At 39.8% G+C, this 27,393-nt stretch overlaps 1 protein-coding gene across 5 annotated transcripts in view; it reads right to left on the bottom strand.

The window, feature by feature from the left end:
- DIP2C (disco interacting protein 2 homolog C) overlaps window positions 1-27,393 on the bottom strand; it is a 308,853-nt gene that overhangs the window by 141,900 nt on the left and 139,560 nt on the right. For 3 of the 5 annotated variants that reach the window (XM_063415559.1, XM_063415579.1, XM_063415569.1), the window contains exons 2-3: window positions 4,278-4,349; window positions 1,569-1,736 (exon numbers count right to left, since the gene is read on the bottom strand). In XM_063415559.1, coding sequence (XP_063271629.1) covers window positions 1,569-1,736; window positions 4,278-4,349 — 240 coding nt within the window. The remainder of the gene's footprint in view (window positions 1-1,568; window positions 1,737-4,277; window positions 4,350-27,393) is intronic. The other 2 variants (XM_063415585.1, XM_063415594.1) reach the window with 1 other exon arrangement.

Here is a 27,393-nt window from a genome sequence, read left to right as displayed (position 1 = left end):
TTAATGGGAAAGAAAAAGGGGGCTCCCCCCATCCCTTCTCCCATTAACACTGCCAAATGCAGCATATCCGTTCCGGATTTCTGGATGTTCGACAGCCTGGCTGGAACAGTCCAAATGTCCTTTGCATATGTGCAGTCTGTGCAGCATCTGGATGTGTCAGACTCGCTGGGCATGCACTGTGGAGTCAGCCTGCAAATGTGCAGTGGATCTGGCACATCCCCTGTGTGTCACTGCACGTTTGCTGTACAGCATGTGACAATACGCTCGCTGGGATTGTCCTGTCAGAAACAGGCGGCCTAAGAGCCAACTCCTACATCACCTGGGGTGTCAGCCACATGGTTGCCTGCCTTTACCTTTCATTAATCCCACTCCTGAAAAGTAGCAGCTCTCCCTTTCTAAAATGACAGCACCCCAATAAGCATGACAAAAAGACGATATGTGTATGTCTATTCATATATGTCTACAGCCCTTTTACTGGTTACATTTATCACATGGTGTAATATCACTAATACTGTTAAACCTGAAATTGCAATTTACATTAAATCCTTCCCATTTTGCAAAAATCTCAGGCAGAGGAACCTGAGATAACCATGTCAGACTGAGGAACCTGACCTAGAGCAGCCCTGTGAAAGAGAAGAAATGTGGGCACAGTCAGAATCCAATATAGGTCTCCTCCACAGAATTACAACAAATTGGTTTGGAAATGAGTGGAGAAGGTACAGGTATGTCTTGTTCTGACAGAGCTGCAAATCTTATCTTCCCTCCAGCCACCTCTTACATGTCTGGACAGCCTGTGTGAGTGTGGACAAGCACCCAGGCTAGAGTGTAATATCCTCCACATGCCCACATGGTAGGCAAGAGAAAATCTGGTGTCTTGAGGGGCTGTGGATCCTCTGCAGCCTTGCTGCAAATGCAGGGATAAAGCAGAATGACTGCCACCAGCCACAGGTCCTGCCAGAGGGATGGGTGTCTGGGAAGGCCACATTTCTATAGGCATGGCTGGAGTCATGTCTTGCATTGCAGAGATGTAACCCTGTGAAATGTTCTTCCTTCAGCCTGCTCTATCAGCCTGATGCCTGTTCCTGGAAGTCACACTGCTTCTGAATGGCTTGGACGTGAGTAGAGCTCAGGCAGAGATCTCTGCTTGAAAACAGCATAGAACTAGGGGTGCTTAGACTTTTACAGCTTCCTCCGGAATGTGGTGAGCTTGGGCCTGTTTAGAGCTCTGTAAAAAGGCACTGCCAAAAAGGGAATTAGAAACACACACATTCCTGTGTTTCACCTGCTTATTGTACGCAACCTCCTCCAAAACACCCATGGTACGGAAGCAGAGAAGTGTTAATGTGTTCAAATGTCACTAAGAAGAGCTATTCCTCCTCCTTCCCGTCACTTCACTCTTGGGCACACAAAGCCAGCAGCGGCCTTCCAGATGTCATCCTCTGGTCGTCCTGCCTTGCAACTGGCAGCCCCATGTCCATCCTACTGATGTGGGCGCCCGCCAGAGGCTTGGAGAGGAGGCACAGTTATATACAGATACGGACTGGAAAAGATACATTCATGGTGCTCACCAAAACGAAAATAAAAGAGAGGCCGGTTTCCTGCTGTGCTGGCTGCTCTCTCTCTAGCGGCCGCTTCCCGGATGTCACAGACACCAATGTTGGCAGTGCGGAGCATTCTTCTGGCAGCTCCTTCACTGTGTTGCAGTCTACACCGTACCGCGGCAGCTCCATTCGCTGCTGTAACAAGTTGAAAAAAACTAATTAATTCACGTTTAGTTTTTTTACATCTGTTACAGCAACGGGTGGAGCTGCTGCCCCCATGCAGTAGAGCACACACGCACACGCACGCACAGACACCACAGGACACGCACGGAGCCAACGCGGGCCGATGTTCCACTCTGCCAACATGGGCGTTAGGGATGTTAGCAAAGGTGCAGCGGGAGGGCTGGATGTCCCAGCAGAGGGGAAATGCCTTGGGATTTCCTTCAGGTTGTCGAACACAGTCACAGAATGCAAATTCCTGCCCCTTTCCCAATGCCTCCAGCAGAAGTCATGTCCGTTTCTATACTCGTTTAAAATACCTCTAAAACCTTTATTCCCTTAGAACACCAAGATCCAAAGCTTATAAATTCTTGTATTCTGCATCAAAACAGGTTACAAAAAAAATTATAAAAAAGGCGAATTGGTGATGTATGTGATTGTTGAGATATTAAGAGAGGCTTACAAAAGGCAGCATCTGTTTTGTCATTCTACTTCCTCTTGGAAAGGATTCATCTCCCCCTTCCTAGTGAGCAGGGACTTAAAGCCATTCAGATGAGTAAGGCTTTAGAAGGATGATATCAAATCAAACCTTTTCAAGTTTTGTCCAAAAGGTAACACCACAAAACAAACAAAAAGTACAAAGACAGCAAAAGACCCAAGCACAAATAGTATCCATTTATGGAGGAAAATACTTCAATACAGCAGAAGCAGTGTCTTCCACTATAATAAAATAATCCATTTAGCCATCAGCTAAATGATTGAGCTTAACAAGAAAAATGATAAAGCTTTACAAGAAAACAGTGGACAATATTTCAGTACTTTTTTTTCTTAATCCTATTACCTTCACTTATCCACATTCCACATTCTTGTGAGGGATTTTCCAGCAACTGGCTGAGCAGAAGATGTTCATTTCGTTTTGTCCCATCTTTAAAACAGCTCTAAGTCAACTACATTCTCAGTCATTACCTCTTCAAATTATTGAATGGACCTTACCACAGGACTGGCTTACAGAGAACCCTCCACTTCCTCCTTACACTGAAAAACTTAACTATCACAGTAGAGACCTTGAAAGGTAAATCTGTGAGGTTCTCCATGTTCTCTCTTTCATCATTACATTCGTATGAACCCACAGCCACAGATATAAAGACTGTGAGCTTTCTGGAAAAACTGCTCTATTTGCCTGTGTGAAGAAAGGAGAGTAACAACTAAAAAAACAAACAGATTCTGGTACCAACTGTGCCACTGCATTGAGGATTGCTGTGAGGCTCTCCATAACTCAGCAGATCTAAGCAGTTATGAAAACCAGCTGTGAAGACTAATGTAAGTCTGATAGTCAGGCTGGACCAATAAATACCCAGAAATTTAATATACTGCACCTCTGGTATTGTAACTCTGTTGATTTGATTTCCTTCATTCTCTAATGGCTCCCAATGGTTTGGAAATGTCACAGACACCCTCAAACCAGGCTGTATCACTTCAGAAAACAGAGGTGTCTGTAACACTGATCTCTGTTGTGGAGTTCTCACCAGTGGAGCAGAGCAAGTGAAATCCAAAGGCACAAAATCAGCATTCTGCTATAGAGATAACCAATATATATATAAATCTGATGAAGAGAGAACAAGGCAGTGCCTTCACACAGCAGCAGTTTAAATAAAACCCCATCAATTCCACTAAAAATGAAGGATTTTGTGAAAGAAGGAGAAACTAGTGTCGAGGCCTGCCACAAAAACAAGGCTCAGAGAACAGCCAAGCCCAAGTGGAGCCTCAGTGAGACCAGGAATGCACATTCCTCTGAGACCAAGACAGAAGAGAGGTCAACACCAATACCTACAACTGCACATTGAACTTCATGATCCAGTGTCTCACAAGAGTAAAAGAACTCTGGAAAGTTCTTAGACTTTATTATATGAAATAAATTCAATGAAGCAATACATTATTAAATTTTGTTTGAAGGTATTCTTACACCTTTTGGGCAAGTGCATGCAGCCCATCCCTTGATACTAAAACCAGGTGTGTGTAAAAGGTCAGCTGCCCACACACCTTGGGACAAGCTGAACTCTAAGGACATTGATGGTCCCTCTAGTGTCCTCAAAAGTGAGACTTGTACAGAAAATGCAGAAATGGAGGAAGCTACAAAGATCCAAGGTTTTCTTCCACTCTTGTGCACACTTCTGTTCAGAAAACTTCACAAGGCTGAGATATTAATGAGTTAGGACATCACGTTTTCCTTTGGATTCTTGAATTCCTTCCAACAGACAATGCCTCTCTAACAAGCCTAGGCTGATTTAATTTTCCAGACATGACTGCCAAACCCACACCAACGTATGTAAAAAATGTACACACACATCAAAGCAGACATATATATAAAAATACACATAAAATTGATAGAATAAGCTTATTCTGCATAACAATAGCTTTGTTTCTGCCACAGATATTTCTTCATAGATGCAGATTTCTACAGTGGCAACTCTTAGTAAACTTGACATCTTCATATATCACAAGCACAGATACACATACCAGGAGGCTGTGGCAGGTAGGCCCCAATTAATTTTGATCTCTTCTTTTCATATCCCTTCTGTGTGATGTCACCTGCCAAGAAAAGAAAAAGAAAATCAATAAGATGTAGATAAAGACAACGTCTAGCTGCTTAATGGCAGCACCATCAGCTGATCCACCACTGCACTGTTCATCTGTCCTGGCAATTAGAATGAACAAATGAAAAGCACAGATTGATTATTCCACCCAGAAAAAACTCAATTTAGGCCAGAGCCATTCTGGCAAGAAAATACTCAACCTTGACTTAATTCAGCACCAAAGTCCAGCAGCACAGAGTTTTAAAACCATTTTGATGCGCTGCACACAAGCCTTCAAAAGCTGCAATGACCTTCGTTAGGTTAATAAACAATGGATTATATAGAATGTGTGGGCTTGTAATGGCAAAACACATCACTGATTAGTATTTTCTGTCATTAATGGAATTTTTCTAATCAAGCATGTAAGGCACAAAAGACTTGAAACTGCTGCTGTATCATTTCTGCAGTATAAATGTTTTAGCTAATTTCTGAGTAGTACTGAGGAACAAAACCAAAACAAAACAGATCTACAACAGATCCACTAGAAAATAGTACCAAAAAGGCTCTTTGTCTGGCTTTCCATTGAAATATCAAAAAAAAACAATTTGGAGACAAACATCTGTATTTCCTAAATTCAATTGAAGTGACACTTCACTGCATCTCAAGCTTCCCCACACAACCTGTGTTTTTTAATATAAAGTTTTAAAAACATTTCTCTGCAAAAGTTTGCTGACAAAAATGACACATAATCCATCATGTAGAACAAAACATATACTTTTAGTCTTAGAGTTCGGGAGAAGTTTGGCACCAAAACAGAGATACAGTCCTGACTCTGGAGCTAAATACTGAATTTAATGCATGCATATATGCTTGTGTTCAATATAAACTAGAATATAGCCAGAAACTAAATAGGGTTAGCTTTTATAATTCAAAGATTTTTCAAATAACACCATATTCCCTGTCCTTTCAACAAGCCTGTCTGTTATTGTGAGACTCATCATGCAGCTCACTTACAATATTGGATTTGTACATTGGTAAAGGCTGAGGGCTTAGGAGGGTGGAAACCACAAAAAGAAAAGGAGCTTTGGCTGTAGTGTCCAGCTGGACATCACAACGTGAGCCTGTTTGTGCTCTTCCATCCCTGTGCTCAGCCTTTACCTAAGAATTCACCAAGGGAACAACACACTCATTTCAATCCCAGCTGCTGTGGCAAATGGGTGCTAAATTAGCAGCAATGTCTGCAGGTCTGAAATCAATAACTGCATATAAACATCTTTAATTGCTACTCCTTGCTGAAACACCTTTTCTTGGGAATGGTTCCAGTAAGCAATAAGGAGGCAAAATCCTCCAAACCTCTCTGCCAGTGTCCTGAGCCAACCTCTCTCCCCTGCTTCAAAAACAGTCCTTAAAATAACACCTATACTCTTCACTACCATATCTCAAACTGCTCTACAAAAGAAGTCAGCTAAAATATCTGTGGTTTTAAATGAGGGGAGTGAGACTGAAGCACTTCAAATGATAACATTCCCATATTTACACAGGGAAGAAGTGGCAGACTTGGCAAGAGGTCCTAAGCCTTTAAAGTTCAAACCCACTGACTTTTCAAGCATATTTCTTCCCATTTTGAACACTTCTGGCAAGTGTTCAAGCTAGTGAAACAAGCTCCCTCTCTGTTGTAATCATCAGCTTCTTACAAACCAGACAGTAACAATAGATACCACTTCATTAAAATGTTTTAATGAAAAAATGTGTTTGTTTTTATTTGAAAATTGTAAAATGTGAACAAATTTCTCTTTCAAACTGTTGCTAAACAAATTACTACTGATTTCCTGTGCCCATCAACACCAAAGTCTCACGCATTCATACCTGAGTACAAATTTTGCTTTCTTATTTTACTGTTGCTGGTTTAGGAGAACAGAGGTACCCTATGGAGAACCACACTCCTCTGTGCCATGTGCAGGCTGGCAATGCCATTTTAGATATGAAAATATTAACAACAGATGCTTGACTATGGGTTACACTTCCACTCACATGGTAATACATACACATGCAAATCAATACAATACATTCCAGACATGGCTCATGCAACCTGCGCCCATTCCTGCCTTAAAATTTCTTCCACTAGTTTATAAACCTCTATTGTCTTAATGGAACAAAATGACAGAAACCAGCTATTTCTTCGACACCGAAGTGGGAAAGATAAAAATCAAGTGTTATCACTTGTCAGTAATAGTCTTTTATTTAAATTGGTATCCAGACTCACTCTTTTGAAGTCGACCATTAAGGAATTACTCTGAATAGAAACCACAGTGACTCCACCAAAAAAATCACCAATAAAATGAGGTTTTGAGACAATTTATTGTGAAAATATTTCAGTTCCCAGGAGCAAACAGCAAATTAATTTGGAATTATCACTAAATTTTCTATAATCATGTCCATCATTTCCCAAGTCACCAACTATAAAAAACACAAGCAAAATACAAGGTCTCCACAATTTTCATTGTAGCTTCACTTCCACCATTTTGAGGTGGGAGAAAATCAAGTCAAGGTGGGGAAGTAGTATGCTTTATTTATCAGAATTGATGCTATTCATATTCATTTGTGTTTTTCAGGTAGACTGACTTTAGATTATAAACAATAGCTCATTATCCATTAAAATATTATTACGACGTATGTAAAACTGTTGCATTTGAAGGCTATGTTGAACTCATTGTGTAAGCTCTAAAGATATACTAAGCAGAGCTCACCAAAGGTTAGGTGAGCTTAAACTCTGTTCTTGTGATAAATCACCATTCACTCAGTTTTCTCAACACAATACTAAGACCTTTGGACTATGTCCCTCCTTCCTTTGGAAATGAATGTGATAATTTTACATCTATCATCTGAGGAGCAAACCCCTTTCCAGTGAAGCCCATCTAGCTCATTCTTGCACAGTGCAATGCTGCATTTAGTCTTGGCTTTTTGAGAGTATCAACAGGCTAACAGGAACTACATTTTCTTGCCCTGGGAAGAAAGGATTTATGGTACCTTTCTGTTTTTAACTACCTTTCTGTTTTTCTTCTCTTGAAAAGCCAGCAGACTCAAGGAGGGGAAAGGGTCTCACCCACAATGTTCTTTGAGCAGACAGAATGCACTGGGTTTTCTACCCACTCTCCAAAGCCTCTGCAAATTTGGATCACCTTGCACAGGGGACACAGCTGGCAGTGGGTGAAAGGAAAGGGCTGGGCCAAGGATGAATGGATGATGACAAGACTGCAGCACTGAGGATGTTCCGGAGCAGAAGGAGCACATGGCTGCAGGGCACTCTGAGGATGGGTGTCCCTGGGACAAGACACCATCACATAACGCCACTCTGCTGAAAGGTGGCTTCTCCATTTAGCAGCTCCCTGCACGCCCCTGCTCTGCCTGCCTGTCTTCTGCTGTGCCTCTCACCCCATCCCCTGGCCTTGGCTCTGCTCCCAAGTGCTCTGTCCAGCTCTGCTACTTGTCACCTTCATCCCACAGCTGGTCCCCTGCCCTCCTTCTCTCTCTTCCTCCCAGGCTGCATTCACTTCACTGCACCCAAAGATCTCAGCCTCCTGTTTGCATCAGCACTGTCCAGGTTTTCTCCCCTGGACATGTTGCTCTTTTCTTCCTCACCTCCACTGGTGATCTGCCAGGTTTCCACCACGGGAGGCCACAGCTGTATTCCCTGGGGATCCTGTGCCCAAGGGTCAGCATGAGAGAGCAAAGCCCAAGCCTGAGAGACCTGAACACACCAACAGTGAGCAAATGCTACCCTGCTTTTTTCCATATTTAAAAGTGGCTGTCCAAGGGCTGCTGAACAACAGGCATGCAGTACACTGACCCTCTTCCACCAAAACAAATTCATTTCTATTGAAACAAGTCTTAGAGAGTCTCTCCAGGCCAAGAGGGAAAATGTCACGTTTGCAATGAAAAGGACAGCATGAAAGAAAGACCATCCACCCCTCCAAGGAGGAAGGTTGCCCAGCTGAGCTGAGTACAGGAGCAGGGCTCTGGCAGTCTGTAATCCCACTGCCATCTCTTTTATTTGTGATTTGTGCCCCTGTTTCTGCTGCCTCCCCAGCTGCAGATGGCAATGCTCTCCGACACCAGCGCCCACAGACAACAAGTCTTCTGGAGCTATATTTAGCAAGTTCATTCGACTGTGCTCATCACAACTGTTACTGTTTGCATTAGACCCCGGGTTTGCTTTGAGAATTTACTGGGTTTTCCTCTTTCCTTCCAAAGTGCTGGATTTCTGCCTTGTTATAGAGACAATGGTCTAAAGCTGGGGCAGGTGGGTCAGAGCAATGCACAGCACAAACCCTTCACAAGCAAAGGAAGGGAATAGAGAGCCCCTGGGGATGCTCCACATTGGGCAAGACACTCTGAGGAGCAAGAAATGCCTGTAAATATTGAAATCTTTTCCATTATCCTATCCCCCTTCTGGGCCTCTCCATGAGTCAGCTCCATCCATTTGTATGTCACGTCCTAGGCTGAATCACACCTTAAACCAAAAATGAAAAGGCACATTTTCTAATCAGCAAATTATTGCCTTCTTAGTGTTTTCTTGAAGGGAAGGTTATTAAATGTGAAAATATTTCCACATGAAAATATCGGTGCATTTCCAGCCTTCCTTAAAGCATTTGCACTTTCAAAGCTGAGAGTGGTTAGAAACAGTGGTACCACAGAAAAATAAGGTGCTGTGCTGCTTTCATGAAAGTAAAATTCTTAAGAGTTTTTATACTACAAAAGTTTCATTTTCAACTGAAATACCTATTAGCTGATCTATTATCACTTCTGAAAACAAACACGTGCAGTCCTGAAGAACTGCTACCATGATATATGAAGTAAATTTATTCAAAGTTATTGTATTATTCAGGGCAGGAAAAAGAAATAACAAAACCCAATACAAGCTAAATTTCACCACATCTTTTTTCCTGGAAGATGCCAAAAATTCTTACTCATCTCAGCCTTTCACGACACAGCATAGGTAAAAAGCTAATGACAAAACCAGGGACCAAAATCACCTTGTTTAGTGCAGTGAAAACTCAATTTTATACTCCATGACCTCAGAGCCTGACTGATGCTACTGTTTTCACTACACATACATGTTTTTGAAATGAAATTTCAGGCTGGCACTTTGAATTAGTTGAAGGCACTTATGGAAAAATCCACCACGGGAAATAATGCAATCAATAACTCCTCTCAAGCACAGACTAACACAGAGCTCGCCGGTGAGTGTCTTTCCTTTACCCATGATTTTCTGCCCTCTAAAGATTCAATTTTCTGTACGACTTGTTTATTGCTGATGACTCAAATTCAGTGTCAGCATCTTGGCAAGAGGGATTTGAATGAAACAAAGCTCCTCATAAAGAGAACTGTGAGTCATTTACTTCTCCCACTCATGATGCAGACAGTCTCTCTGTCTGGTCTCCCAAAAATACGCCAAGAGACAAAAGATTTCATTTTAGAGGGTGCAAGTACAGAGATACCAGAACTCCACAAATATATCATGTAACACGTACAAGAACACAAAAATATATATCAGGAGTAATTTTCTTTTCCAGCATCTTTTAAAAATGATGTTTAACCACAGCAGCAGCTTGGAAAACTGCTCAGAACTAGGAGGAAGAAACAAACGGCAAACTATGGCAGTGGGCAGGAAAATCAATGGGATCCCACACTTTCACTGCAACCAGAGCCATAAATTACAGAACTGCTCAAGTGTCTTTAAACAGATTATGCTGTAGCTTAAAGGTTTCAATTTTTTTTTAAGGTGACAGCTTTGCCCACCTATATCTGACTTCCCTTTTCCCCCAAGGGTACATTTTGTTCTTGTTTGTTGCAAGCAAAGCAGAAAATGGCTGAATTTCAGTCAAGATAAGGAAGAGTGCTCCATGTGTCCTTACAATGTAAAGCTTATAATCTTTCCTAAAGAGGGTTCTAATTCAGGAGAAAATATTTAAACAGATTATGCTATTAACAGAGAAGGTAAACTATTGTAACAGGGCTGAAATAAGAGATTCAAGGTCTTCTGAATCTGCAAAGTATTCCTGTTCAAAAGAATTACTTTCTTCCCATTCTTTGGATAGAGAAATTAACTATCTGCTGCATAACCTGCAAAGTACTTAGTTTTAATTTGTATTCTACTGTTTTAAAGAAGTACGTGAGCAGCAAATAATTTTGTATGGAAGCCATTTTTTAGTATCTCCACCTTGAATCCCAGAAGACCCCTCAATGGGTTTCCCCACTTACTTTCTGGTCCCAAAGTCTTCAGCACATTTTTCCAACACCCAAAACACTCTTGGGCTTCAAAAGAAAGCAAAAAAAAAAAGCCGAGGGGCTGGGGCGGGAGGAGAGGAGAGGGGGAAATCCCCCAAAAGGAACCCCAAACACCTAATTTAGGGCAATTAAAACAATGCTAGGGATTTTGTGACTCAGGCTTTCTCGGGCCTTGGCAGCCGCGCGCTCCTTGGGCATCCCCGAGCTCCCCCAGCACGGGGAATTTGCACGGCACTGCTTTTATGGCCTGGATTACTGCAAAGTAAACACAGGCTGGTGGAACGGTGAAGGTTTCCATTCCCAGTGTCAAGGGTTTATTTCATTATTTAAAGCTTTAACGAACACTTTATATAATGAAAGCAATCCTTGCCATTTTTGGAATTTTATGACTGTTAGGACCCTTCATAATGTTGTTTTCCTTCCTTTATTGCTTTATAAGGCTTATGGGGCACCCTTGAAGTGTATATCCTTTCTGCAGCTGCTGGAAGCTCATCTTTCATCTCTCCACTGGCTTTCCTGTTGCCTATGAGGCATTTGCCTGTTCTAGTTATTCTCCCTGTCTCTAACAAACGGTGCAGAGTCAGATCTTGCTCAAGATAAAAATAAAATACAATTCTGAAATCTATGCCTAAGGAAACATTCCTGATAAATGTTATTTAATAGGCAGGCTTTATATTTCAAGTTAGAAATGTTCCCAGAAAGACAATTACAGCAGTAATTCCACTTATCATTATTTAGAATTTACAGTTCAGAGCAAATCAGACATTTCCATAAATGCCGTGCTGCGTACTGCAAATTTGTGTCCCGATTTTTTCCTGGCCCTGAAAATGCCTTGGAACAAAAAATACAGCAAGAGGAGGAGGAGGAATCCTAAAGGAGGAACATATAATAGATGAATGAAACAAAATTGAGAATACATATCCAAACAAGTCTGTGTGCATATTTGCTCCTTTGGGTAGAAAAATATGTTCAAGGTTTTTCACAAGGAAAAACCTTCAATATCCAAGTTAAATGGTAAAATTTGTTAAAAGTGAAATTTCTTATTTTTGCCACTTCTCCAGGAAGCAGTCTATGAAAATAATTCTGCTTTCAACCATCTTTTCACAACGTTTGACATTACTAAGTTTGATCAAAAAAGTGCACTTGGGTTAATCTTCTTAGAAGAAAACACAAATGTTCCAAAAATCAACAATCCTTCATCCATAATTTTGCTCCCAGTACACTGATGCATCACAGTATGACTGCAGATCTCTTCCCAAATTTCAAATCAGAAAAGAAATCTGGAACTCCTGTTTTCCTATGCTGGAAAAAATAGAAGAATTGTTTTTACCTGATGTACTGCAGTGTTCTCCCCATTGATCTGGGTTCACCATAAAGCTTTTGTATTTGGTGTTAGTTATGCTAGTCAGTAATAGAACTTATTCTGTCTACAATATCTAAAATAATGTTATTTTACCTTAATACAGGTTGAAGACATTATGTTGATTTTTAAAATAGGTATTTGAAGTAGTTGTACTGTAGTATTAGAATGCCAGAATGTCCAAATGTCTTCCCACATTTTTTGTAAAAATAGAACTTCTTCTGGGGAAAAAACCTAAAAAATTCTTTATGCAAATGCAAATTTCCACATACTCTGACAGCTAGATGCAAAGAGAGAAAAGCAAAGATATCTTAACTACCATGGGAAAACTACAGCAGAAATACTCCCTTTTAAAACAATTTGAAGACCAATGAGATTACTGAGGAGTTTTAAGTAGTTGTGAACAGGGACTGGAATTACCATGACGACTATATGACCAAAATGTCTTTAAACATGTATCACTTCAGAGATCATTGAGCTCAGTAATCTGCTCTGCAATTTTGGTGCACCATGTTTTGCTACATTACACATATGACTTTAAAGAATTAAAAAAAAATATTTATGAAGGGAACATAAATGTCTTCCGTGGCAATATTCACATTTTTTTTCCTGAAATGATGGTGTTTGGTTTACTCAATTCAGTAAATAAGTTGTTTCCTCCACTATCACCAAACTTTGTTGCAAGCAGTCAAGGATCATAAATACCTATTGCCCATGAAAGTCTGATACATCCATCATCTGCTGTCCTTCTCCCAACAGTTCAGAATCAACCCTCTCCTAAGCTCAAAGTGCCCAAGGGGAATTAATATGAGCAATGCAGTGCTCAAGGAGGCCTCCAGACCTCTCCAACATCTGATAAGCAATTCTCCCAAAAACCCAAACCCACATTCCAGTTCCCAGTAACTCCAGTCCATTCCAGTAACTCCAGTTCTTTTTTCCAGCTTTCCAACAAGAGTTTCCTTCCAAAAAGCCCCCAAATGTAAAGAAACACATTCATTTTAAAAGCATCCAAAAGAGAACAACCTCCTCAGATACACAGTCCAACATCCTGCTAGGCAAGAACAGCACATCAGAGTGAGCACCCTTGCTCTGAGTGATGAGCACTGCAGCAACATTGAATAGTTACTCACATCCTCTCTGTCTCAGCAGATTTTTAACTATTCTGTGAAAAATAAAACTACCTCATTTAGAGTTCCCTTCTTAGAACTGAAAGATGGCCATCCATGGATTTACCTAAGAGGCAAGATGTTTCAAATCTGGAGGAGAAAAGAAGTTGTTTTATGTGCTTTTACACGTGCCCTTACACATGAAAGCATCTTCTCCAGTTTTATTTTTGTGAGACAGGCTGGACATGGTCCAAAGCACAGAGTAAGTCACATAAATTTAGAAAAGCCCATACCTCTTTCTACAGTATTTCTTCTTGGTTTTCAGTTAGGTTCTTGCTATGATGGCTGCAATGGACCCTTTGTTATTTCACCTGGGAACACGGTTTCACTAAGCAGAAGAGCACCTACAGCTGAGACACAGCAGGAGGTTGCATTCAGGTACATTTTATGAATCTAATCACATCCTCTGATGCATATTCCACAGTCCAAATAATCCTAAGCACGTGCAAAATTGTGTCACTCCTGGTCTACCTCTCACACAGTTGAAAAGTAACTGATATTACTGCCAGACACAGAAAACACCACACTCAGGGATTTCTGAACTGTAATAGCATCATACATAAATACTGGCGCTGTCTTTCCAAGGATATTCATTCATAATTTTGTGTCTCAGTACTTCACTTCAGCACAGGAGGCACCAGCCCCAAAGCAGACCATCTGCATTTTAGTTCTGAAGGCCAGAACTGCTGACTGGTGAGACAGACCACAGAGGCTGCCTGGGGAGTGAGCAGAGCAACCTCAGTGATGCCTTCCCTGAAGAAGCGTTGTGGAAGAAGGACTGTGGTTTTATTCACAAATCTCACAGGTCACCTTCACTTGAGGAAAAAGTGACCTCCCATTTTACCAACTTTATCCTTCAGGAGGTCTTAAAAGGTGTCAGACAAGTACGTGGCAACTTCTGGGTCACTGAGTCCCATGTACTGCAGGAGAGTTTGTTAAACATTCTCAGGAAGAACTGAGTTTCATCTGGAACTAAATTCAGCTGGACTCATTTTTTTAAATAACAAGCTGCTATAGCATTCTCTTTACCATTCTGGGGGAATTTTTTCACTGATATCGATCTTTTCAACTTGAAATAATTATATTGCATTTAATCCTACATACCACTGGCTTTCCTGGTTCCTTGGTAGACCAACTTCATTTGTCTAAGAAAAGTGAATTAACTCAAAAAGCAAGAGATCAGCCAGTTTTGTAAAACCTATCTTATCAAAGATAATTTAGGTTGTGTTTTATCAAGTTTAAATTTACCTTCCTGTCTTTGATTTTTGCTTTTAGCATTCCAGTGCTGATATTATCTAGTTGCCTATTTCAGCAAATTTTTCTTCCACTGTTTTTAATATATAATAACCACTACACAAACTGTTTCTAAAAAGACAAAAGCTTCCCAAACTGCACAGGTCCTGGAAGTATTTTTTTCCTGCTAACATGAAAAAACTAAACACTAATTTCTATTAATATTCAGTTCAAAGAAAACCCAGTTCAGATTTTTAAGCAAATCTGGGCCTAAAAAACTAAGGAAAATGTATGCAGAGCAAAATTATTTACCTATCCTGATGATGTAGAGTAAATGAAATCTGTCTCTGGTCTCAAGAAATCAGAAAAATTAATCCTTATTTTATAGCTTGCAAATGCAATTTAGGCTGATATGTTAAAATACATTTTGTTGACAGTCTATTTGATCCAACAGCAAGATATGACAAAACAAGCAGCTATTTAAAGGCCTTTGCAATACATGAACTGCAATTCATGTTAATAAGACACCCAGATCACTTCATTTTTCTTCTATGCTAAAAAACTCATTTGAAAACTATCACTAGGGTATTTCTGCATGAACCAGAGTACTGAAATTCCACTTTTAAAAGAAATAACCTAAAATGCATTCATGTCATTTTCCCACTCAGTTCCACAAGGACCTCAAACAGCAAGATGAATTAACATCATTTGATTACTCAACTCAATTCCTAGCATGTTACTAAAGGAACAGAAAAGCCCAAAAGCACCTTGCTGTTCTCCTGTTATGTGGGAAAAGTGTTTATGAAGCACTGGAAATTGCATCCTTTGACTCAAGGACTCCTATTACCAAAAGGCTGCCTCAGATCCTACTCTCTTAAGCTTGCAAAACAACTTGAAAGGAAAAATAGTTGCATACCTTCAATTACCTCAAGACACAATTGATGTCCCTGTTCTCCACAGGTTTCACAATATTTGACAATTCCATTTTTTCCCTGCTGTTGTTCACCTCTGAAGGCTCCTAAAGGTCTGTAACATTATTACAGACCTAATGTGACAGCTCATACTGATGTTGGCACAAAGCAGCTGCTCTCATAGGAATTACTGCTCTCCAGAGCCTGTGAAATACTTGGAAATCTGCAAGGCTCTGCTAGGTCCAGAGCACACATTTCCATGCAGCTGGAAAATCACATCTTCATACTCTCATCCTTCTTTTTCTCCATTTCCAGCTTACAACTTCTCCTGATCAAGATATGGAAATGTGCTGTGGTAAGACAGATGTGCAAACATTTTCTTTCTTTCCTCGGTTCTGAGTTCATCATTTATTTCATACGTTAATGAGGTTATTCTGTGATTTCTGTAGCCTTTTCCCTCAGATTTCAAAAAATAATAAAGTACTTCAACCCAAAAGAAGCCACTAATTTCACATCCTTGTTACATTCTTTCCTGCAGTACAGAGTTCTTTTCAAAAAGAAGCTGGAATTAAATCATAGCTATACTTACTGAAATAAAAGCAAGCAAATTCTACTGAGGAGTGTTGAGTGTTCATTTTCACCTGTGCTAGAAGCCAAAACCAGCACTGCTTTTTAACAGGCAGGCATTTGCAAAGGCCATTTCCCACGATGACAAGTTTCAGCACTTGAGCTTGACTTTCACAGACAGGGCTTTTAACTTTAGAAGGTTTAGAAGTTTTTGAGAAAGCCCAGGAATGCATGTTTGTATCAATATGTCAAAATATACTCTTCTGCCCTTGTTCTCCAATTGTCACATGGTGAAAAGTAGCTAATTATTATCACAAATGTTTGTTAATTCTCTGGTTTGCAGGAATTCCCCTTGTGGCTTATTTACTCTGTGGATCCACAGGTAAAGTGGCAAACATGCCAGGCTGAGGACTGAAGGAACGCCAATAACACACCTTACAAACCCCAGCACTCCATCTGCTTCTACATTTATAATACAGCTACACTTTAGAAGTGCCAATAAAGATTACTTAACATGCAGAAAACCAACAAGAGACTTGATTTAATAATCTGTTATTAAGTCCTAGCTGGGAAATAGGACTAGCAGAGCCTGGGAAGATAGCCACCTTTTAAGAAACTAAGAAATCAAGAATTAAGGTAGGATTTACACAAGTATATGCAAACCACTGAATTTTCAGCATAATTCAGATTATTATTAGGCACATCCACCTAGATTGCTTTGGACAGAAATGCATGTGACCAGCATCACACATCAGCTAGCAGCCTTTGGCCTTGTACTGCCACCCAAGATCCTCAGTCCTGCAGTTGTGTCCTGGGGCACCTGTTTGGCCCAAAAACGCTGCTGACCCCAGTGCCCCATGTGGGTGCAGAAATGTCCCCTTAAACCTGACAAAACCAGAGATGAGGCATCTGCTGAAGGTACACCATTGCCCACTGTCCTACACAATCAAACCCACACACCCAAACAGACCTCGGACTGTAAATCCACGTGGGCAGAGCAATACATCATTCAGAGCAGCTGCTGGACCAGATGATGCTTAAGAAAAAGCTTGACAAACCTGAAACACTCAGCACAAACCTCACCTTAATTTTCTCCTGCTTATTTCTCACCCAGACTTGTTTTTTTTTTGTTTGTTTGTTTTTTTTTTTTTTTTTTTTTTTTTTGTTCTTCTCTTCTTTCCAGTGGGCACTGATGCTGCAAGGCTGAGCCACAATCCCATTTTCAGTGATTTTCATTCTTATCTACATTCTTTTCTGCCTTGCAAATAACCAGCTGCTCATCTCTGCTTCCCCGGTGTCCACACCCTACCTGGGCACTGACCAGCCTCACTCAGACCTGATGCTGCATTGCAAATGTCTTCAATTCCCCCCCTGCTGTTCAATGTTCACAAGGTTTATAAGCTTTTTAAAATTTATATTAATTAATCATCTGCAATCTCAGGTATTGCTCATCCTAACATCCTCCTGGATCAGCTGAGTCCAGCTAAGGTTTTCCAGGACCAAGGCTGACACCAGACCTTGCAACTGCTCCCCTCTGCACACAGTTTGGAATTTTCACCGTCTGGTCCACAGGAATTCCTCACTGTTTCCATTTGATGTAATCTCTACTGCATGACTTCCTACCATGGTAGCACTGCAAAGCTGACCTCCCCATCATCTGAGCATCTCAGTTTTCAGTGCAATCTTCATTTTTATAGTTCAAACAAGGACACTACAACCAGAATCAGATGGTTTTTTTCAACTAAAAGATGATACCCACCATAGTTATATAATTAAAATAGTGATCTGAAAACCTGTACATTTAGGATGGAAAAAAGCATCATGTTTGTGTCTTCCTGAAGGCAACTAAGGCTTCTGTCATTTCTCTAACAATATCACACTTTGAATGTCTGATGACATTAATTTTCATGGATGGAAAATGTAAGAAACACTGGAAGATCCCATCCAGTGTCAAAAACAGAGGAATGGTCACACTGGATCCCTTCCAATGCTCTTCCATGTCTCTCTGCCCATACTCAGTTACTTTGGAGACATAGAAAGGCAAAAAGTTCCAAAGTGAAAATGTCAATAATCTACCCTCTTTCTCCTCACAATGTCATTATATCAAAAGCTATTAGAGATTCACCTAAACCTCAGAGTTTACATTGCAAAAACCACTGCCACAGCTCAGAGTACCTTTTGCCTCCCAAGGAAAACTGGAACCCAGTTTTGAATCTCACTGAAGTCTTGGCCTCAGTGAGTTTCAATGAAGAATTAATTCTCCAATGTAATTACATTCAGTGTGAATTTGCCAAGTTTTAAGTTATTTAAATATCCCCCTACCCTCTGCCATGAAAAGTTCACGACATACCTTCTCTGCAGCATTCATTATTTGACACACTTGTCAGTTCCTCCTTGCAAGATAATTAATTCCAGATTTTCAAGACTCTTTAGATACAGGTTTTTTTCCATGCTGTTCATCATTCTCACCCCACTAGCACAGTCACAGGCCTGTTCCCCTGTGGGTAAGGCAATGCAGTGGGTAGTGAAGGGAGAAACCCTGGACCATGCTCCAGCCTGGGGTTTCCAGCATTCCCAGCTGCCAGTCCTGCAGCACTGCCCACCTACCCCAGCCACTGACACCCACGCTCACATCTCCCTTCCAACCCAACTGTTCCCATCTTGAAAACTCTGAATACACACCTTTATCCCAGAGCCACTTTTACAACATCTTATCAGCTCCCAAACGTAGAGATCAGCAATGTTAAACTGAGCAAACTCGACACATCTGCTTTTAGAGTAAGCTGGTCCAAGGTCAGAGGTTTAAAAGGAAAATAAAAACCCATATATCACATATATATAGAACACGTTTGAAGTACATCATACATCCAAACAAACAAAAAAAATATTATATGCATAATTTATTTCTATATTGAGAAAAGCTTTCCTTATAATGCTTGAAATATCAGTACCACCAATCATGGTATGTCATCATTAGGACTGAGTTTTTCTGTTGGATTTTTTTCTGCTTTGTACTTCCCCTCTTTTTTTACTTGGCTGCCTAGTTACTTACTGATGTAAAAACCAGATTTTTTCCATGATAGCACAACTTCTCTGGTTCCTTCCAATCAAAATTATGCTACCCCAGAATGCTCTCTGGATTGAAGCAGAAAGGTTTGAACATCCACGTCAGTCTAAGCCTATCTCATTTGAGAATATTAAACCCAGAAGAGCAAAAGGGTTGAAGGGATTATGAAGACAAAGACATATTTTTGCTTTCTCCAAGTCAGAAAGAAGAATTAACTAATAAAATAAAGAATCTCCTCTCCACTTGTTTCTTGTTAGGATTCTGTTCCAAATCTTTCAAAAAGAAAAATAACATCACATGCAGCACACTCTTACTAACCCTGTCCCTTTAACTTCTCTCCAAAAAGTGGTTAAGGCAGTGGCTACTAGTAAATAATAAATAAATAATAAATATTTCTAAATAACTTAGTGGCTTCTGATTTTAAATCTGATATACACATGCAGTTTCCTTTTTTTGTCTTTGAAAATGTGTGTGTATACATATATATATATATATATATATATATATACTGCATATATATATACACACACATATAAAATAAAAATAATTTACTTTTTGTTCAGGAAACTGGATGAAACAATCCCAGGACAATTTCCCTTTTAAATCTACAAAGCAATGTAGTCAAGCCTCTAGACCCAAAATATCTGCTGATTTCTTTACACATGGCTAATTCCTGTACAAGGATTCTGCATGAATACAGGACTACTTAAAAATAAAATGTAAATATTATATCAATGAGCACCAAAGTGAAATCAGTACATACCTCAGTAAATTGAAAAAATAAAGTCCTTCTCTTTTCAACTTGCATTTGCACTGGTATTTAGGCACATGCCTTATGTAAAGGTACCTGAGACTTCTTTTGCACAAAATTATGATACAACATACAACCATTAACTCTTTAGGCTCATTGCAAGGGCTCAAAATACCAGAGCACACTAAAGCTGTAACTTGGGTTGTGATTATAGGTACTCTACAGGCATGTCCAGGTAAGACTGGCCCATGCTCTTAAAAATCTGGGCAAATTCAGGAGTAGCTCTGCAGGTATCTTTGTTTACCAGCGAGCCACTGTTGGTTATGGTTGACTAAGGGAAGGAACATGGAAAACCAGGATGCAAGTAAAAACTTTTTACAAATATATATTCACTACAGTTGTTTTTTTATTAGGTTAAGTTCCCATTTGCCAAAAAGGCTTATGTAAGGCTTACAGCTCCTAGGAACAAACACTGAAATATCTTTCTTTTAAATTACATTAATTTACAAAACTGGCTGCTTCTGACTCAGAAACCATCATTGTGTAGTGCTGACCTGTTCTGTAGTTTCAGGTGCACTATCAGAGCATATCAGGACACACAGAGCCTGGAACAGCACTTTTCTCTGCAACTTCCAAGTACCACTGGAATATAAATAATGCGTAATAACAAGCATTTATACCTCCACCATGGAAAAACACTAACCCTGGGTTGTATACATTAGGCTGTGTATGCATTTTTACTCTTTAACCTCTACAAGCTGTATGTCAAACAGCCCCTTTAAAAATCACAAGTTTTTGCAAAGTCAGGCACTGCATAATGGCTTATTTCAGAAGTTACACTCTGCATACATATGTATGAAGAAATTACAGGGGGAAAAAGCAGCTCAGCTTATTTGTCTTTTGGTCACCTAATCAAAAAGGTGATTGCATTCATTTTTACCATATCAGTGAAGTCACTGGAGAGTAATCACAACTGTTTTTCCATGTGACAGATGAATGACCTTTGCCATGGCCTCAGAGAAACACAAGCCCATGTTTTGTTCAGGTACACCAGGGCCACAGTTTCCCTCTGCTTGCACATGTAGGGAATATCAGATGTGCTGCTCTCTTTCCTTTCTCACAGCATATCAAGGGGCTTACTTAATTTCTTTCATAGGAGACCAGGAGGACACCAGCCAGAAAAAGATGTAAGATATTAAGGATGCTTGCTATCCATGATCAGAAGGGGATACACAAAGTATCCTTTATTTCCCAGGGGAAATTACTGCCCTAATGCAGCCAAAGTATTCAACACTACAACTGAGATTACAGAGTAGGACACAGGCCTTGACTTATGTATGTAAAACTCACATATGCATCCCTGAAATTCAGTTCAGCAATTTTGTTCACCAAAGAGTATCACAGATTTGTCTGAAGCTCACTACTGCCTTTCCTCCCCCAAAACATTGTCATTTTGTGAAGAGTGTTTACACAGTGTCCAGCAAATCTCATTGGTAAATTCTAGAAAGATTCTCAGGTAAGCAAGCTACTTATTTATCTGGCTACCCCACCAACACAGGACTAACAGATTCTGGTAAAACCTGGGGTGCAGACTCCTGCAAATCTATGGACTGCACTATCTGCAACAACTGGAAATAACAGAATAATAGAATGTATATTCATTATATATTTATTTTAAATAAAAAATAAGAAATAGGAACAGATAATCAATTAAAACATTACTTATAATAACTGGAAATAAGCAAAACAACAATGGGAAGTCTCTAGTACAATTGTCGAGACATTGGGCAAGCCTAAAATATAGAGCCAGAGTAGAGAGTTCAGAAGAATAAAGGAGATGGATTGAAGATCTGTGAACCTCAGCAAACAACACTTTTCCTCTATTGTTCATGAAAATTCAACGTTGCAAAGCAGTGTGCACTGGACAACATACAGGTTGTCTGTGTTCTCATTTATATAAACCTAATTTAGTGTTACACTTCCTCTTCTTTCAGCTACTGTCTCTGTTTCTTGCAAGCAGCAATCCCAGTATGGACTCAAAAAAAAAAAAAAAAAAAGGCCTCTGAAAGCTCAGCTGCTTTCTGAGTACTGTTGTGTAGTTATTTGCATCTGTAACTTGCTCTCGCAGAAATAAATGCTAATGTGCTTGGAAAATGTGACTTAATTTTGTGATGTGAATGAGTTTTCCTGTGTAAATCTCTCTATACAATTTTATGTTATTCTTTCTAAAAAACAGAAATTACTACTGCATTCTAGTTGTAGTTCCAGAGTGAATACTGATATTTATACTCTGAGTTTTACCACAGCATGACACAAGGGAACTGTTCTAACTCCCCTCTTGCATATACTAACAACAGAAGTGTTTTCTTCACATTACATTCAGTATTTAAGATGGATGCATTTACTAAACATTAAAGTAATTGAATAGTGAACAGACATTTCCACATATTTCACAAAGCCATCTAAGAAATCTTTGGTCATTGGTGCAGAAGGCTTTGACATGTTACTCATCACAACTTTAGCTCATTGGAATAAAAGCAAGGAAGGTGATTTATGCCCGAACTCCCATCTCTCTGGCACCCAACCACAGGCAAGTTGATGGCACTGCTTTACATACATCTTCCTTTTTTGTGCTCCAAAGAAAGGAGAGGAAAATCAGGAAAAAAACCCAAAAAAACCCAACAACAACAAAAACCCACCAAAATAAATGAGTCCGTAAAGGAGAGAACTACACTACAAGTCATTATAGATACATATTCATTTCAGAAATACTACAGAAGTACAACTTTATGAAACAACAGCATCTGAGTTTTTGCCTTCCCTAAACAACCCAGACAGAAAGTACTTGACCTGTTTTCTATCTGCATGCATATAGAGGTCCTGCTATTTGGCATGGGGATGCACTTAGAGAAAATGGTTTCTCAAATCACATACCACCTAATATTGCAAAAGCCATGGAAATTACAGGTTCCACACATGCATCTACCCACATGTCATTCAGATAAGATATGCAGTAGCTCTTGACTCCTTCAGTTTGAGGCCACTGTGCAGGATCATTTGCATTGCTATTCTGTATAAGACAGTAGCAATATCTCAAGGCAAATGTTTCTGTGTAATATAGTGAGTAATTAACAACAGCATCATGGCACTGTATCCTCTTGTTATACTTTCTTTAGTACATGTAAAGGAAATAAAATAAGTGTGACTTTCCAGAAGTCAGGTAGGCAGTCCACGGCAGCAGTGAGAACTGAATACAGATCTCCAGGCTGTGCATTACCCATAATATCAAACTACCCATTAAAAAAAGTAGAAAATCTTTCAGAACATGATGTTTTTCTTCCCTTCTGATGTTTAAATAGATTCTGCTTCTCTTTTTCTTGCTTTCATAGGTCACCAGGCTACACAAACAGCTTATTCTGTGTGTGTAAAAAAGGCAGTTTAAAAACACCTGCTCACTTTGGCTGGACTGAGACTGTACATTTCTTTTAAGTACAAAGGCTGACAATTCCTCCGGCTCCCCGATTACCTTTATGATCTACCTGATCATTTTGCTTAATATCTGACAATGCTTCTCTGTAGTCCTGGCAAGGTTAGTTGCATATCATTACCAGCCCACTCATGTTTTTGTCCAGGAAAAGCTATAGGAGCAAATACATTTGTGATATTCACATCTTCTCTGAAGAACAGAAGAAAGGACCTGCACCAAGGGGTTGCATTCGATCATCTCCTCCATAGAGAGTAATGTTAAATACTGAGCTGTGGTAAACATCACAGTCAGACAACAGAATATCAAAACAACAGGAAAAATCATCCTTACTCAACTCTTTCATGCAACAACATACCTACTGCAATTCAAGGAGATAAAAATGTGTGAATTATTTGGATTAAGCCTGTGAAATATAATTGAAAATAACCGGAGGCAAAAAGCAAACAGCAGCAATCATGAAGAGAGACTGGAGAACCTCAAACCTACATCATAATTTAAATTCATGGTGAGCCCCATCCTGCAGTGCACTTAGTGAGAGTCACCTCACCTTAAGGAGGATGTATCAGGCAGACAGTGAGGGTGAACAGATCTGTTGAAACACTTCTGTATATTGAAAGTCTATGAAAACATGTTCCCTCCAGGAGACAGAATAGATTTCCATATATTCATAAATAGCAGACATATGGCGATTAATGATTTCCCATTTAAAATAATAGAAAAATGGATACCCCAAGATAACTGTTAAGTAGCAGATTTAAAAGAAACTGAATAAAGCAGTACTTTTCTACATGGCATATCACTCCCATATAGAACTGACTGCTCCAGCATGTTCTATAGGGCAACAGGAAGAGTAGCTGCAAAAAGGGATCTACAGAAAAAGGAGGTCCAGACACATGTTGGACTAGATGTAAAACAACTTATGCCTCTCACTTCAGAAACTAGGAAGCTCTATGAAGGGGGAATATTATACCCAACTTGTGCTGATTTTCCCCCTAATTATCCATGCAGAGGTGGTGGGTGCTGCAGCACAGACAGGCTGTGCTGCTGAGATGAATGATTTCTGCATGGCACTACAGCTCTTGTGGTGTTCTCAGATCTCCTGGCTTCTCTCCCCTTCTGCTTCCAGCCACGGGCACAGTGCAGAAGCTGCTGTCAGCACTGGTTCATATTCTCCTTAAAATGGATAAAGATCATTGACCAGAGAGTCTCATCAAGAAGCCTGCAGCCCCCAGCAGCCCCCAGCAGAATCACTGCTAACTGCATCTCAGGTACTGCCTGGAGTGCAAAACAAGGTGCTCACCTCTGGCCTCTTTCATCATCTCTCCTTATCCATCAGCATGTGTGAGGGCAGTGGTGAGAAGAAAGTCAGGTGGCTCTGTGGACACTGATGCCAACCTGCCAGGACAGTTTAAGGAGCAGGAACAAACAGTCTGTTTTCTCTAGGTTTTCTCCATGAGCAAGTAATTTCTCTGTTCTCCTTGAACATGATGTAATTCAAACTTTCAGTCTTCCAAGAAGTGGAGAGGTGAAGGGACATATCCTATACATGATATTTTGGGCCCAGTTGTTTCTTTAAGCAAGTAGACAAATTGTTCAAGTTGGGCACAGGAATTCCTGCTCCATTTGTGTGATTTTTGTTTGTGTATGCAAAGCACTAGCTTGGGCACCTCTGGCAAATGAAGGAGAATATAAATTAAAGTACGTATTAATCACACACTTTATCTGCAATCCAAACTTGCAGGTATTTTCATTCTATATATGAACAAATTCTTGAAGCTGCACGGTAGTAATTTAAAAGACAAGCAATTCAAAGCTTCCACAGATGACACTGCAGGTAATGAGATTTTTTTCCCCTGACATCTTGTGTTTCATCTTACCTCACAACTAAATTATTTAGTGTATTTTTAAATATATATATAAGCATTCTAAACACTAAGCTGTGTATGACCTACTTATTTGGAGTTTTCAATTAAAAAAATAGATATTCCAGGAAAAGATATTTCCTATGCAATCATCAAGTGAAAGAAGTCGGTTTAATCCACGAAACAAAGACCTGTGAAGGTGAGACACATGCACCAGTAAGCACGAGAAATCTTTTTAACTGCAGCTCTAATTCAGAGAAATGAGTTTTCAATTAAAAACCAGCATTTCCCATGTGACTCTCCCAGTCACTAAAGCACATGACAGCTTCAGCCACTATCGGTGTGGCAGCTCTGACAGGTCACCCCACAAAGGATGTTGAATGTGCAGCTCATATATAATTGGCTTGATTGCAGGGATTTGCATATACATAAAACACAGGCTGATGTGAAGCCTTCATCAGCATGAAATGGAGGTGGTGGCATTCTCCATGCATGACCAAAGCTGTGAGGACAATCAAAGACTTTAATATAATGAGAGTTTTTAACACTTTAATCACCTCTGCTGAGTGATTAAATAGACTGCATAAATAGGCTGATAGGACAATAATGGAAGTCGAATTATCTGCAGGTTTTACTACCACTAGATGTTTACCCAGTCCATGCCCTTATTTCCTCCCGCTAAACTAAAAACAAAAACCAGCTGAGCCAATCATAAAGGATTTTTGGTCTGCTGTTAAAGAGACCAAGTGGTTAACTTTCCAGAGGCTTCTGAAAGACCCTTTGAAGTCTGCAGAGGAAATCTCCATCCATGGCAGTGCCTCTGTAAGCACACCTGTGGGACAGGGAGAGTGACCACTCTGGGGGGAATATAACCCAAGGGACTTGTCAGAAGATTGGAACATAAAGAAGAAGGAAAAAAGGTAGTTAAATACAATTAACTCTCTCTTCCCTGCTGAGCTGCTTAGGATAAGTCCCACACTGCCTTTGAAATGCTCACACACAGGATGCCTGGTAAAGGTAGTCCCACACATGATGAAGGCAAAGTGAGATGGTTAAACCAAAGAATTTACAAAACTGGTAACAATTTGTATTGGGGTTTGGGCAGGCAACACTGAGGGAGGTACCATCACCTCAAGCAGGCATTTGGAGCCCTGCAAGGAGTGCAGAAGGATGCAGCTATGACAAGGAGAATTCTCCCCTTGTTGCTTTACACAATCCATTGGCACAGCTTTTGCACCTCCTGGAGATCCACGAGCCTTCACATCCCCATGCAAATGTACTCTATTCCTGCACATGGAGCAAGGATCTCTGCATCAGGCTGCCTGTGCCAGTGCCCACACTCTGAGCTGCTGAGGGCAGAACTATTAAAAAAGAGGATTCATAGTATTTTTAGAATATAGAGCTTAATTTGATTTTGTTTGCCAATCTCTTTTACTTGAAATCATAAAATACAAGTCACAGAGGGGGAGGACAACTAAAGTAAAATGAAAACTACAACTATGGCTAAGTTCAAGAGAGTTTGATTTTGTAAAATAAGGACAGAAACCTAAAAGCACAGTGCTGGATTTTCCTGGTAAGAAAGTGAGTGATTTTCCAGGCTGCACTGGATTCAAGATTTTAACAAAAATATGACAGAAAGCAGGAACAAGGTTACAGCCAGGAACATTTAAGTTTTTATGCAGGCAAAAGAAAGCTATACACATTACAGAAGATTTGTCGAGAATGTATAAAGTGGAAAGCATGCATTTATCAGACATTGCAGCACGATTTCCAGCCTGCACTTCAGAAACACAATGGTAAAGTATTTCCAAAATGTCTCATGACTAACATCTACCAAGAAACAAAAGGTGAAACCATATAAAGGTTTCATGTAAAGATGCCCTTTCTCTGCATCTCTGAATCAAAAAGAATGGGAAGTTAATGTACAAAGATACTTGTGTAAGCAATAAAAATATGTTTTAAATAAACTTTTTTGAGTCAATGGTTTCAGAAATGTGAAGTTACATGACACTTCAGAAATTGTTTGACCTCCCCCATTTCTGTGCAAGACTAAAATAGAAGTTTATGGATTCAGAGTTGTCTCAGAAACATTATTTTGCCCGTGAAATTTCTGCCTTTTCATTGCAATGCAATAAAAATGACCCTTTATCTACTAGATACAAAAGTATCTAATAATAATAATAATACTCAAATAGAAATATAAGAATGTAACCTAATTTAAAAAATCTAATGGAAAAAGGGTGCAAAAGTATTTCAGATAGTAATTAACCCTTCTTACAAGTCACTGTAATAAAGTGCTTAAATGGGAACACATGATGCAATTTTACATGGTGAAGAACTGCAGCACCTTTTGCAGACAGAAAGGACC

The sequence above is a fragment of the Prinia subflava genome, chromosome 1 (assembly GCF_021018805.1).
Source record: "Prinia subflava isolate CZ2003 ecotype Zambia chromosome 1, Cam_Psub_1.2, whole genome shotgun sequence".
In the NCBI taxonomy this organism is placed as follows: domain Eukaryota; kingdom Metazoa; phylum Chordata; class Aves; order Passeriformes; family Cisticolidae; genus Prinia; species Prinia subflava.
This window is presented reverse-complemented; position numbering and strand designations above follow the sequence as displayed.